At 42.8% G+C, this 15,498-nt stretch overlaps 2 protein-coding genes across 2 annotated transcripts; one reads left to right on the top strand and one right to left on the bottom strand.

Moving 5' to 3' along the window:
* Positions 1-4,668: 4,668 nt before the first annotated feature.
* On the top strand, positions 4,669-6,182 carry LOC141834091 (homeobox-leucine zipper protein HAT5-like). Its single transcript, XM_074721540.1, has 3 exons — positions 4,669-4,942; positions 5,026-5,426; positions 5,587-6,182. Exons 1-3 carry the CDS (start codon positions 4,858-4,860, stop codon positions 5,941-5,943), a joined length of 843 nt encoding a protein of 280 aa, XP_074577641.1. The 5' UTR covers positions 4,669-4,857; the 3' UTR covers positions 5,944-6,182.
* A 3,060-nt stretch (positions 6,183-9,242) lies between these two features.
* LOC141834090 (uncharacterized) lies at positions 9,243-12,513 on the bottom strand. The gene is made up of 2 exons (XM_074721539.1): positions 9,690-12,513; positions 9,243-9,607 (listed from the first exon to the last, which is right to left on the bottom strand). The coding sequence occupies exons 1-2, from the start codon at positions 12,511-12,513 to the stop codon at positions 9,243-9,245; spliced, it is 3,189 nt and encodes a 1,062-aa protein (XP_074577640.1).
* Positions 12,514-15,498: the final 2,985 nt, after the last annotated feature.

Raw genomic sequence — 15,498 nt, forward strand, 5'->3', positions numbered from 1 at the left:
AAGATTGAATGATTATGTGTTATTATATTTCATTGAGATTCCAAAGCATGATATAAGAAAATCAACAGACCGCCCAATCCAAGGCTAGTTAGACCTAAGACTCAACTATCTAAATTAACAACGATTAAAAAAAAAATCAATAACTCATTACTTAAGTCATATTTTAGATGAAGTAGTCGATTTTTCCTAAGTACTCAGTGAGTAATTTTTTTCGAAAGGTGGAATGTTAGAATATTTAATTATTATATATTAAATATTTTATTAAATATTCTGTTTAGAATATATCGAAATATTCTGTTTAGAATATATCGTCTAGAATAAGTCCCTATACTCATGTATAAATAGGGACCTATGGCTTGTAATATTTCAATCAATTCAGAAAGTATACGATTATTTCTGACATGGTATCAGAGCGAGGAAAACCCTAACGTTGCTTCTTTTCTCTTCCCTGTGCCGCCGCCACCATCCCCGCCGCCACCAACAGCGTGCTTCAGCCTTGGTTCCTCTCTCTCTCTCTCTCGCGTTTGAGATGATCATAGATTATTAAGAAGCAAGTTAAATGGAAGAAGGAGACGATTAATGATATTGCATGAAGAAGGTGGACAACGTGGCATTAATAAATCCACGTGACGCCGTCTCTTGCTTGCCGTCCCGGGAGTTTGACACCACCAGGCGATCAGCGACCGTCTCCCGACGCCACGCGAACAGAGGCCGCCGCCACCTTCCCTTCTTCAAATACTTCTCTGGGTGAACACAAGAATCCGACTCAGGTCAAAAATCCCATGCTTCATCAAAATGCTCCCCTAGTCAACACTGCCAAAATCCACAAACTCCTTTCCGGCAAAGTGCAATTCTTATCAACATATGTCGGTCCCTTCCCTCAAGGTGCTTTAGCAATTTTGAGAACTCCGGTGGCCGAATTTTGATCGTCGACTCCTGCTTCGATCGTCGACGCATCTGTGTGGTCAGATTTTGATTTCGTTACTTTCGGATCTGAATTACTTCCTTGGATTCTTTCTTTATGTCTCTCAATATGGATCGTGTTAATGCTCGATCGGACAAGTCTGCTAGATGTCGTCGTTGTCCGAATGCTGAACATGCTTACACTCATTGCCCCAACATTGAGTGTCGTTATTGCCACAAAAAGGGTCATGTCCGTCAGAACTGCCCAAAACTGAGTCGCAGATCTTCTACAGCTGGTTCTTCCTCCTCCATAGCCGCCGTCACAAAGGTTTTGCAGCCGCCTCAGCCCACTACTCCTACCCTTATGGATATCCATAAACTACTCACTCAGGTTTTATCTACCAAACCTTCATTAGCCACCACATCAGGTAACCAACAATGGTTCTTAGATTCTGCTTGTTGCAACCATATGACCTCTAACATTAATCTGCTACATTCTATAAAACCTCTCACCACCTCGCCTCCCATTCACACTGCAAATGGTGCCCCCATGAAAATCACACATACTGGTCATGCCACTTCACCATCTCTCCAAGATGTCTACTACATTCCCCATTTAACATTAAACCTTGTTTCTATTGGTCAGTTGGTTGAGCAGGGACTTACTGTTATTTTCACGTCTTCTGGTGTACAGGTTCAAGATTCGCAGACGGGCCAGATTCTTGGGACGGGGCGCAAGAAGGGTCGCCTGTTTGAGCTTTGTTCCCTTCAACCCTTTCCTTCTATCTCTGCTGTCGTTTCTCCTTCTTCCATCTATCAGTGGCATCTCAGACTTGGACATGCTTCATCACATAACCTCCGATCTCTTGCTACTAAAGGTTTTTTTGGTTCTATTAAATTTGAATCTTTTGATTGTGTGCATTGCAAGCTTGGCAAACAACCAGCACTCTCTTTCTCAAATAATCATTCTATTGCTGATAAACCTTTTTCCCTAGTTCACTCAGATATTTGGGGGCCCTCTCCCATTGGAACATTCAAAGGTTATCGATATTTTGTAATCTTTGTTGATGATTATTCCCGATTCACTTGGATTTATTTTTTGAAAAATCGTTCTGAACTTGCCTCAACTTACTCCACATTTGCAAAAATGATTCAAACACAATTCTCATGTCCTATTAAAACACTCCGCACTGACAATGCTTTGGAATATAATGATTCTACCTTTCTCAATTTTCTTTCTACCCAGGGCACTGTTGTTCAACGTTCATGTCCTTACACTTCACAACAAAATGGTAGGGCTGAACGTAAACATAGGCACATTCTAGATACTGTTCGTGCCATGCTCCTTTCTGCTTCGTGTCCTGATCGGTTTTGGGGAGAAGCTGCCCTTACTGCTGTCTATACAATCAACCGGATGCCTTCTTCTGTACTTCAGGATGCCATTCCTTACGAGAAACTCTTTGGTCAGCCACCAGATTACTCCATTCTTCGTCCATTTGGCTGTGTCAGTTTCGTCCACCTTCCCCCACATGAACGAAACAAATTGGAGCCTCAGAATCGTCTGTGTTGTTTATTGGGATATGGGGTAGAACATAAAGGCTATCGTTGTTGGGATCCTGTGTCAAATCGAATTCGTATTTCTCGTCATGTCACCTTTTGGGAACATAAGATGTTCTCTTCTGAGTCCAAATTTACCATTCCTTTTCATACTGATTCTCCTTTCTTTGTTTTGGATCCACCTCCTTCTTCTGCAGATCCCGAGCTCACACAGATTCATGTTGACACTGCCGATGCTTCCCCGTCAACAACTGATTCCCCTTTCTTTGTTTTGGATCCATCTCCTTCTTCTGCAGGTCCCGAGCTCACACAGATTCCTATTGACACTGTCGATGCTTCCCCGTCACCTCAAGCTGACTCATCTGCGTCTCTTGAACAAGCATCTCAAGTCCCTGCTGCCACTGGTCGACGTTCAACCCGTGTAAGTCGTCCTCCTTCTCATCTCCTTGATTACCATTGTTTCTCTGCCATTCTATCTAACCATGAGCCTAGGACTTTTCGTGAGGCAAACTGTGATCCAATGTGGCGTGAGGCTATGTCTGAGGAACTGCAGGCTCTTGAGAAGACTAGGACTTGGGATATCGTTGATCTACCACCTGGCAAGAAACCTATTAACTGCAAATGGGTGTACAAGATCAAAACAAATTCTGATGGATCTGTTGAGCGCTACAAAGCTCGTCTTGTGGCCAGAGGTTTCTTACAGGAGTACGGCATTGACTATGAAGAGACATTTGCTCCTGTTGCCCGTTTGACTTCTCTACGTTGTCTTTTAGCTATTGCTGCTGCTCGTCGATGGTCTCTTCACCAGTTGGATGTGAAGAATGCTTTTCTTCATGGAGATCTTTCTGAGGAGGTTTATATGAGTCCGCCGCCAGGTTCAGACATTTCGGGGAAGGTATGTAAGTTACGTCGTGCTCTTTATGGTCTGAAGCAGGCACCACGAGCTTGGTTCGCCAAGTTCAGCTCAGCACTTATTCAGTATGGGTTTACCGCCTCTCCCTATGACTCTGCTTTATTCATTCGTCGCTCCTCATCCGGGATTATTATTCTATTGTTATATGTTGATGATATGGTGATCACTGGAGACGATGCCTCTGGAATATCTGATTTGCAGACCTATCTTCATCAGCATTTTGATATGAAGAGTCTTGGTAAGCTGCGTTACTTTCTAGGTCTTGAGATTTCCGACACGGCAGATGGTATCTATTTGTCCCAGGCAAAGTATGCTTCTGACCTCATCTCCCGTGCTGGTCTGACTGACAGCAAGACTGCATCAACTCCACTTGAGGCAAACTGTCGTCTCACTCCTCTCGATGGCGCCCCTCTTGAGGACCCCACACTCTATCGCCAGTTAGTGGGCTCCCTGATATATCTGACAGTCACTCGTCCTGACATAGCTCATGCAGTTCACATCGTTAGTCAGTTCATGACTAGTCCCTGTACAGCTCATCATTCTGCTGTATTACGTATTCTTCGCTATATTAAGGGCACTCTTCTACATGGTCTTCACTTCTCTGCTGATTCATCATTGGTGCTCACTGGTTACTCTGATGCTGATTGGGCAGGTGATCCCACTGACCGACGCTCCATCACTGGTTATTGTTTCTTCTTGGGTGATTCCCTTGTTTCCTGGCGAAGCAAGAAACAGACTGTCGTTTCTCGTTCCAGTGCTGAGTCAGAGTATCGTGCACTTGCTGATTCTACTTCCGAGCTTCTTTGGATTCGACGACTTCTCTCTGATCTTGGCATTCCTCAACCGCCAGCCACCGATCTTCATTGTGATAGTCAGAGTGCCATTCAAATTTCTCGAAATGATGTGTTTCATGAGCGCACTAAGCACATCGAGATCGATTGCCATTTTGTACGACAGCATGTTGATGCTGGCACTGTGCAATTGCAGTCCGTGTCTACCGAATATCAGATTGCAGATATCTTCACCAAGTCTCTCTTGCCGGGTCGCTTCTATGTGTTATTGAGCAAACTCAAGCTGATCTCTACTCTACCATCTTGAGTTTGAGGGGGGGTGTTAGAATATTTAATTATTATATATTAAATATTTTATTAAATATTCTGTTTAGAATATATCGAAATATTCTGTTTAGAATATATCGTCTAGAATAAGTCCCTATACTCATGTATAAATAGGGACCTATGGCTTGTAATATTTCAATCAATTCAGAAAGTATACGATTATTTCTGACAATATGGGCCTTAAAGGCCCTTTCTTCCCCACCTTCTTCCATGGTTCTGTGATGATGATCACCAGCTTCTTCCGCCACAAGATGCTCGTCGACTCGACCTTTTTCCCCCTTCTTTCTGAGAAGAAGAAGAAGAAGAAAAAAAAAAATCTGTTTTTGATCGGTGTTTCTGTGAGGAAAAGGAAGGAGAAGGAAAGAAATGGAGGAAAGGAGGCTCCTTGGGAGCTCAAAGTTAGCAGTTCTGCTGCGGAACCAGGGGATGTACCCTGGAACTCACTTTCCTGGTATTTAATTCGCTCTTTTCCTTTTTAAAGTTTCTTCTTTGTTCTTAAATTTGTGCTGTAAATGATCTCTTGTTCTGTTTCAGGTTCATGGTCTCTTGCAGACTTTGAAGGCCCTGCAGCCATGAACAGTCCTTTCGACAGGCCTCTGTTTAAGCCTGTCGAGTTAGACGATCTCGGCGACGATGACTCCGATGATTCTTCTCTCCATCACCGAGAAAAGAAGAGGCGGCTGACGACGGATCAGATTCAGTTCCTGGAGAACAGCTTCGAGTTGGAGAACAAACTGGAACCCGAGAGGAAGACTCGACTCGCACAAGTCCTCGGGCTGAAGCCTAGGCAGGTTGCGATATGGTTCCAAAACCGTCGCGCGAGGTGGAAGACGAAGCAGCTGGAGAAGGACTACGAGGCCTTGAAGTCTAGCTACGATGGTCTCAAGCTTGATCATCAGTGCCTTCTCAAGCAAAAAGAAGAGCTAGAGGCTGAGGTCACCACTTTTTCGATCATCAGAAACTATAAAAATGATGATAGCTTCTTTTTTTCTGCAATTATTCTAAAAGAACTTCTTTAGATAGAGCATTATGCCATACGCTAGTGGATAAGATTCTTATCAGCATGGGTCTTCTTCATCATCTCATTCTCACCAGGTTCTTTCCCTCACCAAAAAGCTTCTCCAAAAGGAGAGGAATGGCTGCCTGCAGGAAGAATCATCTGAGTTCAACAGATCATGTCCGAACCCCCTGGAATCCCCCTCGAGCTTCAAATTCAATGGGAAGAAATGCAAGCAAGAAGACATGATCAGCTCTGCCAACAGCACCATATTAGACGACTCTGGAAGCCCTGCTTGCATTGATGAAGGTGGTGGATACTCCATGCTGATGGAGCTCACCAGCTCCTCTAATGCCTTTGAACTCGACAATTCGGAGGTCGACGATGCTAGTGACTACAACTTCTTGCCTCTTGAGGATGATCACTCATGTGGCTATGGACTGCTTTGGTCTTAATTGACAACTCTTGTTGTAAAGAATGCTTACACCATGTGTATTTATTTACCTATCCTAAGCTCCCTCACTTTGCTTCAATGCTCTTCAGATGAGTCGAAGTCAATGAGTGACTAGGCTGGCCAAGCTGAACAAAGTGTTCTTAGTTTGATGTTCTTCACATCACTTTTTTCTTTTCTTTAAATGATCAGCAGTTAAGTGATTTGGGTCACCAAAAGATCAAAAGGGAGAAGAAAAAGGAGTTTGAAAGCATGTCTGATCCTCTCCACCTCCACAAATTTAGTGTCTTGTGGCAATGAAATTCCTCTGAAGCAAACCAATTAAAGTTGTTCATCTCATAGAGTTAATTACAACGCCTACTTATTACTTAGCTCCTCTTAACAATGCGAAAAGATTAGATCTTTGTTAACAAAGCTCGAACACAATTAGGCAACCCAAAATCTTTTTCTTGCCACTTGTTATGGGTATTATGATTTGACTCACAAAGAGCAGTCTTAGATCGAGACACGTCAGATAAAAGGATGACTTATCCAAACACGTGGCACAAGCAGAGGGACACCCGATTGTTACAGTTGACTTGACTGGTTGACTGAACTTAATCAGACACGATCAACTCATTCATAATCCCTACTCGGTCACTTACCTGTTTAGCCCTGATCCATCTTATTTGGCGGTCACAATCAAATCCAATCTGTCACATCACCGTGGCCAAGCAATTATGAGACGTGACAGTCTAATGATGCGTAGCTACGATGATGAGGGAACATTCCGTCCGTAATGATCGTAGGATGATCACGACAGGATATTCTCTATACCCTGACAAGATATCTTCTTTGACAAAATAATATTCTCCTTAATAACGAAAGACAACTCCTTTGACAAAATCTACTACGCAGATATTTTCCTCCATTAATGATAAGACAAGCTGGTATAATTCTCTCCCATCTTCGTCTATATAACTCTCTGATATTGCATGCACAGGTACGCAATACCATATGCACTCACTTCTTCTTGCAACTTGTTATTTTCTTCCTCTTCCCCAGTAATTGACTTGAGCGTCGGAGTGGTTGAGTCAGGGATACCCCTAGCCTTCTTTCTCATGGTGTTGGTGTTTGCAGGTCTTGGAGTTCATTATCTTCTCCTTCCTCACGACGTCAACCGTGGTGTTGAATGGCGAGTGACGCGTCCACAAGGTGATCTCAACAAAAACACCACTGTTGGTTCTAAAGTTTGATAGGGGTGTTCCTGAACTGAAGAAGCTCTTTTTACGTCCAAGGGCAATGAAAGAAGAAAAGAAAAAGAAGGAATTGAAAGAGAGAGTTAAAGAGAGAGAGAAAGAAGGAAGGAAGGAAGGAAGGACATATTCCTGAAGTTTTGCTCACCCACGGCACTGAATTAAGTTGTGCAAGCACATATTATATTCCACGCCCACTTAATCTAAGAACAAAAACTTTACACACAAAGGAAAGGAAAGAAAAGAAAAGAAAGACACGCAAATGATAACGATCGATGAAGAGTTAATAATACTTTTAGCTAATTGAAGAGTTAATAATACTTGCTCATCCATCAAGTAGCTTAATACTTGAACTAATTTTGATATCTATCTTTAAGGGCTCTAAATTGCGACCGTGATATATAAGATCACACAACAATAACTTTATTATAGTGTCAAAATTTTTGCTTCTAATTTAGAATCACTTGCCTCCATTGCTCCTAAGACTCTAAAAAGGTATCAAAGTCTAAACAAGTTTTTATGTTTTTGCTTGCATATTAAAGAAACGGTTAGAGTTTATCATAGTCGATCTAATTAGCTTTGGTTGGATGGTGAACTCATCATCTAGTTGATAATTTTGTTCGATGGAGTTATGGGTACAACCATAATTTACAAAATCGTAATCCCACGTAGGATAGATTTGGGATCAAGGTCAGATCAATCAAGATAAGATTGTACGATTCTATCAAGAACTCTTAAAATTTTATGGTACATGATTAATAATTAAAAAAATATTAAAAAAGTCATTTGCATATAATAGATTAATAATTTTGAATATATATGCAAACATCGACACTCGACACCACAGATGATATTATTATATATATATATTTAAATTAACTAGTAATTTAACTATCATTCTAGTATAATAACACTCAATAATAATATTCATTTATAAAATTTCTACTAACATAATAACAATAATCATATTTAACTTCAAGAATATTCTCTTAATTCACAAGATGACTCAGTTTCAAGGTCTAATAAAGCAGCTGACGTAGCAGAAGCTATTGAAATCTTTGATTCGAACATGAATGTTGGAAACAATCTTCTAAAGACATATTGATTCCACAGAATATCAGGCAATAGGCATCCAAAAGCTCATCATTTTGGAGGGGAAAAAATAATATTATATATTATTGATAAAAAAATTAACTCAAAAATAACTAAATAGATGTTTAAAGTATCAAAATCCTAAGCCTAACTATGTAAAAGACAAAAATAATTTAAATTATAAAATAGTCAAAAGATAATAAAAAAATTAAAAAACTTCTAAACTTTCAAAAAGACTTCAAATAATATTTTTTAAATTTAAAATTGGATGGTTATGAGTTCCACTCAATAATTAATTGTAGATCTTTAAACTTTGAGAGGTCTTATGGTTTCTGAATAAAAAATTATGATATATTATATGCTTTGATCACATTGATCTCATTGATCCTATCCGATTATCAAAAATTATGATCAAAGTATCTTAAAGCTTCTATCGATCATGTACAACGATGCGGGTTACAATTAGTAGTTAGTTGAAATATCCCTGGGTTAGTAAGTGAATGCACTCTTTCAAGTATTGTCATCTCATCGATCTTGCTGAACCCTGATTCTATTGTAAACTTTAGAAGAGAAAAGTTAAATAGTAGAGTTATCGCTTACATTTATGAGTGAGATAGAAGTAAACTTTAGGGTTATGAAAGATTAGTGAAAATGCTCAATTTCAAGGAGTGTAAAAACCATTGCAATAGAGAATTGAGAAACTTTTGAGTTCTAAGTTTCAAACAACAAGAAGCACTATACAATCACAAGGACACAACCAATCTAACATCAAAAGCCATCCAACTTCATCAAACCTTCCATTCCTTTGGGAGAAGGAATTTTCATTGAGCTCCCTCAAGAGATAAGAAAACTGAAAAACTGAAAAACTGAAAACAAAGTGAAGAATTTGAAAGAAGAAAAGAAAAAAAAATTCAACTACTAGAAGAAGATCAGAAGAAGGGGGAGTTCAGCTCAGCATCCATGGCTCACAGGTTAGCTACATGAGTGGCTGTTGTGATGTCTTCCCCCATTCTTCAGGGGGGCACTTCACCTCCATCAGCAACGCCACCACCTCCTTCATGGTGGGACGCTCCGACGGGGATGAGTTCACGCAGAACATGGCGATCCCTAGTGTCTGAAGCATCTCTTGCACCATCTGATCGGGCATTCCCTGCAGCTTCGGTTCCAAAACGTTCGCCGCCGGCTCCAAGCTACCCATTTTCTTCTTCACCCACTCTACTATGTGAAGACTATCCCCGACCACCGGCTCAATGGCACTGCGTCCGCTCAGGATCTCCAGAAGCACCACGCCGAAGCTGTACACATCGCTCTTCTCCGTTATATTTGTCGTGTACCCGTATTCTGCAACGATGAATCAAAGAAAGTGAATTGTAAAACAATGGCAGAACTCAAATTCCAAAGAACTTTGTGTGTTCTCGGGTACCTGGTGCTATGTATCCATATGAACCTGCAATCCTGGACATGGCGTGATGGAAGTTGGGAGAAATCATCAGCTTCGCCAGACCGAAATCCGCCAGATATGCTTCAAACTTTGAATCCAGCAGGATGTTGTTGCTCTTGACATCCCTGTGAAGAATGGCGGGGATGCAGTCGTGATGAAGGTAGGCTAAACCCTGCGCGGATCCAAGCGCGATCTTGTACCGTGTTTCCCAGTCCAAGTTCCTGTTGTCCTGCAAAAGCTGTTGCAGATTTCCGTTCGAAATATAGTTGTAGAGGAGGAGCTTGACGGACTTGTTGGAGCAGTAACCTAGCAGCCTCAAAATGTTTCTGTGCCTGATATGGCCTAGAATCTGGATCTCAGACTCAAATGCATCGACCAGTTCCTCTTCCTTCTTCGTTTTCCAAAGCTTTTTCACGGCGATCAGCTCCCCGTTGGGCATCTCCGCCTTGTAGACGATCCCGGAGCAACCTTTTCCGATCACATTCTCATCCTTGAGACACTCGAGGATGTTATCGATCGTAAAGTTCAGTTTTTGGAACGGGATGAAGGTCCACGGGTACGAGAAATCGTCGCATGCAGAAGATAATACGGGCAGGGCTTTATCCGCCGTGAGCTTTCGATTTCTGTCGAGAAGAATCCATGTCGCTACGAACAAGAGAGTGACAGAAGCAAAAATGGCGCAGATGAGCACCACGGTCTTGATCGATTTGATGGCAGTTTGGCGCACGAGATCGGAAGAACAAGTAAAGCCGTCGAAAGATTGACAAAGGTGGGGGTTCTCGAGGTAGGAGCTCGAAGACAGAGTTCGGAAAAAAGGAGTCACCGGAATTGGCCCTGAGAAGTTGTTGAACGAGATGTTGAGGGAGGTGAGACTGGTGAGCAGGGCCAAGACTGCGATCCCGCCACTGAGCATGTTGTTTGAAAGATCCAGTGACTGAAGCTGCGTCAGACCCGAAATCTCCTGTGGGATTTCTCCAGCAAACTGGTTGGAGCTCAAGTTCAAGCAAATCGTCAAGCTTGTCAATGATCCAATCTCAGGAAGGACGGGACCTGATAATCTGTTACCACTTGCATCGAACAAGGTCAGCTTCTGCAGGTTCTTTATTGATTTTGGCAATGGCCCCGTGAGTAGATTGTTCCTCAGGATGAGCTTATTCAGGTAACTGAAATTGCCAAAGCTAGCCGGGATCTCGCCGGCGAAGCTGTTCTGGCTGAGGTCGAGCTGTTCTAAATTCATTAGCTCGCTGAGCGGAGCAGGGATTTCTCCAGTGATGAAGTTATCGTGGACGTCCAACAGCTCCAAAACAGTGATGTTTGCGATCTCAGAAGGTAATGTACCTGAGAAATGGTTGCTGTAGAGATCCAAAAACACAAGATTTTGCAGCTTACCAATCGCCCTTGGGATTTCACCGGAGAACTGGTTCTCTCCGAGCCTCAACCTTACCAATGACTGGCAATTTGCGACGCTCGAGGAAAGCACCCCTGTCAATGAGTTACCCAAGAGAAGAAGCTTGCTGAGCTTGTTGAGCCCAAAAATTTCCTCCGGCATTGTCCCCTTGAGGCTGTTCTTCGACAAGTCCAGGGCATACAGCTCGGTACAGTTGCCGAGGGATCGCGGAATGGATCCGGAGAGTGAGTTGCCCCAGAGGAAGAGGCTTTGCAATGACTGCAAGTTTCCGAGTTGGCTAGGAATGGAGCCTGATAGAGCATTCTTGTCAAGCTGCAGAGCAGTCAAGCTACTGCAGTTGCTCAACTCGGCCGGAATGCTACCTGTGATCATGTTATCGGACAGGTGGAGCTGTTCAAGCTGTGTCAATCTTCCGAGCTCGCCGGGGATGTCTCCGGAGAGCTTGTTATCCGACAAGTCGAGCACCACCAGTGCTGAGATATTGGCGAGTTCGCTCGGGATCGATCCAGTGAGTGAGTTCCCCCACAAGAGGAGGTCGGTGAGCTTCTGGAGCTTGCCGAGCTCCGGGGGGATCACCCCGGTGATCTTGTTCATGTGCAGATAAAGATTGGTAAGCTCCGAGCACTGCCACAACTCCGTTGGCACCGAGCCGGAGATGTCGGTGTCGTAGAGGGCTAATGTTTGGAGATTGACCAAGTTGCCGAACTCCTGCGGGATGGCGCCGGAGAGGCCGGTCACCGCGGCTCCGAAGGTGGTGAGGTTGGTGAGGAAGCCGAGCTGTGGCGGGAGCTCGCCGGAGAGGAAGGGGTTGCCGCCGACGCGGAACTGTTGGAGGGAGAGGAGCGAGCCAAGGTGGGCGGGGATGGAGCCGTTTAGGAGGTTGTCCTGGAGGCAGAGCACCTGCAGGGAGGTGAGATTGGCGAGGGCGGCGGGGATGGCGCCGGAAAGGCGGTTGGAGTTGAGGAGGAGGAACTGGAGGGACGACAGCGCACCGACCTCCGGCGGGATGGGGCCGGAGAGGGAGTTGGAGGAGAGGTCGAGGATGCGGAGGGCGGAGAGGGCACCAAGCGCCGGCGGGATGCCGCCGGAGATGTTGGCAGAGGAGAGGTTGAGAAGCTGGAGTGAGGAGAGCAAGGCAAGCTCCGTCGGGATGGCGGTGAGGTTAAGGAAGGTGTCAGCGAGGGAGAGCGAAGTGACGCGGCCTTGAGGAGAGCAGGCGACGCCTCTCCAGGAGCAAGGGGTGGGATCGGAGGGGGTCCATGATGGCGCCGGAGACCCGGCGGAGGTGGAGCTGGCTGCCAACAGCGACACCAGAGCCCTTTCATCAGGAGAAAGAGAAGAGGCCATGGAACAGAGACCACTGAAGAAGAAGAAGAAGACGACGAATAAGGAAGCCATGCAAATGTTGTGCTAGCTCTTTCTTGATGCAAAAGCTCAGGAGGTTCTCCAATGGCGGAAGTGCCGAACCCCAGTGATCGATCAAGGAAGAGGAAGAGAGGTGGAGAAGCAGTCCATGTGAGACGAGAAGTTGAACCTTAAGCTTCACTCAACGATCGCCGGGAGCCAAGCTGCCATGGCCGCTCTGCTTTCATTAATTTAGTTGTTGAGAATATTTTATTTTACACCCTATATTACCTATATTTGTTTATCTCCATAGTTTAACGTACTATAGTAAAAATAAGATAAAAATTTTATTTATTTATTTTTTAAAATTATTTATAAATTTTATTTATGAATAATTCATAATTTCTATTTATAAATATTGTCTTTCCTTATCCCCTTCCATATAATGGGCCGAGTCAAGGCCCAAGGAAATTGGGATCGGTATTCTCTCTGGTTTCCAACCCTAATCCCCAAACTACTCTATTTCACATGACTAAACTACCCTCGAATACCCTAATCTAACCCCAAAATACAAGGGTATTACGGTAATTTACTACCCCTTGCGTTGGGAAGGGCAGATTTGATGATAATGGGAGCAAGGCAAGGCTTAGGGGAGTGTGATAAAAGTAAAAGAAGAGCAAGCTCCCACCCCAAGGCTTTGAGATGCTGAAACCGGCCTAATTTAATTTGAGCCGGTCCGATTAAAAGGACCGGTAAAAAAAAACAAAGCGTGGTAATAAAAGAGGGTGGAATTATGGCGACTCTAGGGTTTGGGTTACCGAGGCAGCGGCGAGTGGGTTCCTTTCGGGAATCGGGGAGCCGAACCGGAAAAAAATAAACCGGCACGGGTTAGAATATTGGCGTGGCACGGTTCACAAGCCGACGGCCCAATTTGATATGTTTTTTTCCTTTTAATTTTTTTGTTTTCGTATAAATTGTTTAATCTGACATTGTCTCGGGAACCTCGGCTCGGTTCACCGGCGACGAACCGGACCGGTTACTCACTTTAAATAATTAAATTTATATAATTTAACAACTAGTGTTACACTTTTATTATCCAAAACACAAACAAGTTACGAGTCAAACATGTATGTTTAGAATCTAATGCAATTTATATGGAACCTAAACACAAAGTAACCCTCAATAATTGCATCACTTAGCCTCCCCCAAGTTTCATCCTCCCTAGAAGTTATAAAACTACAAAGATTAATAGATAAACTACCAATCCACTTACAACAAAATCTTATTGTTAAATAAATATTGTACTCCTTTGCCATCAAATTAAGGAACAAAACGAGAGTCCAAGCCTATTGTTATTACTTGGTGATGTGGAGGCAAAATAATTAGTTTAGCACAAACCATCATGGTTTAGGGTTGTTAAAGCCCATATTAACTTTGTTTTTGGTCGTTAAAGTCATCACCACATACGTTCTCATTGTTTGGCTTGACACTCTTTTGGACATTTAGCGAGAAGAACACTTCGACATTCACCTTTTGTTCCAGCCTTTGCAAACCAATCTAGTGTGTTTATGCTATATTTGAGAAGTGTCCTAAGGCAAACGCCTCATGGTTGTACTATTTATTGGATAAATAATAATTCACTATATAAGTGTACATTTTCTATGTATTTGATTAGATCTTAAACTTATTTATTGAATATCCGCAGTACAATTCATAGCATGAGAGAATTTGTAATTGGATCACAACTAGTGAGCAATTATGAATATATTGAAATTATTCCTAGTTAATAAATTGATGAACACGGACGTCATCGATTCTGTTGAGACTAACACTTTTTAAACTCCTTGATTCACCAAGCAACTGTTCTTGCTGACTAGAGACATTGGATGTTGAGAGTTAAACGTGAATGCTAGTTAAAGTAACTAGTTCATTAGAGTGGTCTGCCATGAGACTTCATATGGTTTGATACATATGTCAATGAAGATCTCAGTGCAGCTTAAGTGCGAGTTTCCTTTGACTTGCGATATTCAAGTCATCTTGGTCATGGAGGCTTATATTTTGACATCTTAAGCAAACATTTTCAAGGAGATGTGGACCCGGGATGATTGGGTATAAGTCAAAATGCCCGAAGGTGTTTGAATAGCACACAGAGGATTCACCGCTCTTTGTAAAAAGAGACGTATACCCTGCGGCCACTTGTTAACATTGTTACTGAAAGTCTTTGGCCAAAGCATCACATATCAAGAAGTATGACACTCTTGGACACATGTACGAGTAACTTGAATCCACAGGACAAGAAAGCAAGCTTGGGCTAAGTGTAACGTAGTCAGCCTAATGGGGACTGACACATATAGACCATGTCCTGAACTAAACGGATATAAGACTGTGAAAGGAACAAGACACATTTCATTATAGCTGCTGAAGGATTTAGAAATGGTTCTGGAATCAATCATTGATTTTTCAGTCAATTGGGGATCATAATGTACTACTAGGTGTCACTCATGATCGTTCCGCAATTAATGATTAATTACGGACGATCAACATAATCGAAAATTTATTGGGTCACATGTACTACAAGTTCTCCGAAGGACTTAAAATAAGTTTGAGAATTAGATTCTCATATCGAGAAAAATAAAATTTGGTGGGACTAGACAAAGACAAAATAATGGACTTCGTCTTACGAAGATGAAATGAACCAACTCGATTTGGTTCATGATGGAAGATATTTTAGCAAAACAGAAGAGATGAGGGACTTCATCTTGTGAAGACGAAATGAATAAAACTGATTTGGATCAAATCAGAAGTCGTTTGGTTATCAAACTCAAGTGATTTAATTTTAAATCAAATTGGATTAGTTGGCTTCAGTAAACCCTAAAAATATAATCCCGGTCTAGTTCTTTTTCTTTTCTTCCCTGTTCGATTTCCGCTCGGCTGCTGCTTCTCTCCCGCACGTGAGAAGGGATCTCGCGATCCTATGTTTGTCGACGACGGCATCTCCGACCTTCTCGAGACCAGCATCTGCTGGCAACACAATCTCTG

The sequence above is a fragment of the Curcuma longa genome, chromosome 8, assembly GCF_044706935.1.
Source record: "Curcuma longa cultivar G26 ecotype Majalengka, Jawa Barat chromosome 8, ITB_CL_G26_1.1, whole genome shotgun sequence".
NCBI lineage: Eukaryota > Viridiplantae > Streptophyta > Magnoliopsida > Zingiberales > Zingiberaceae > Curcuma > Curcuma longa.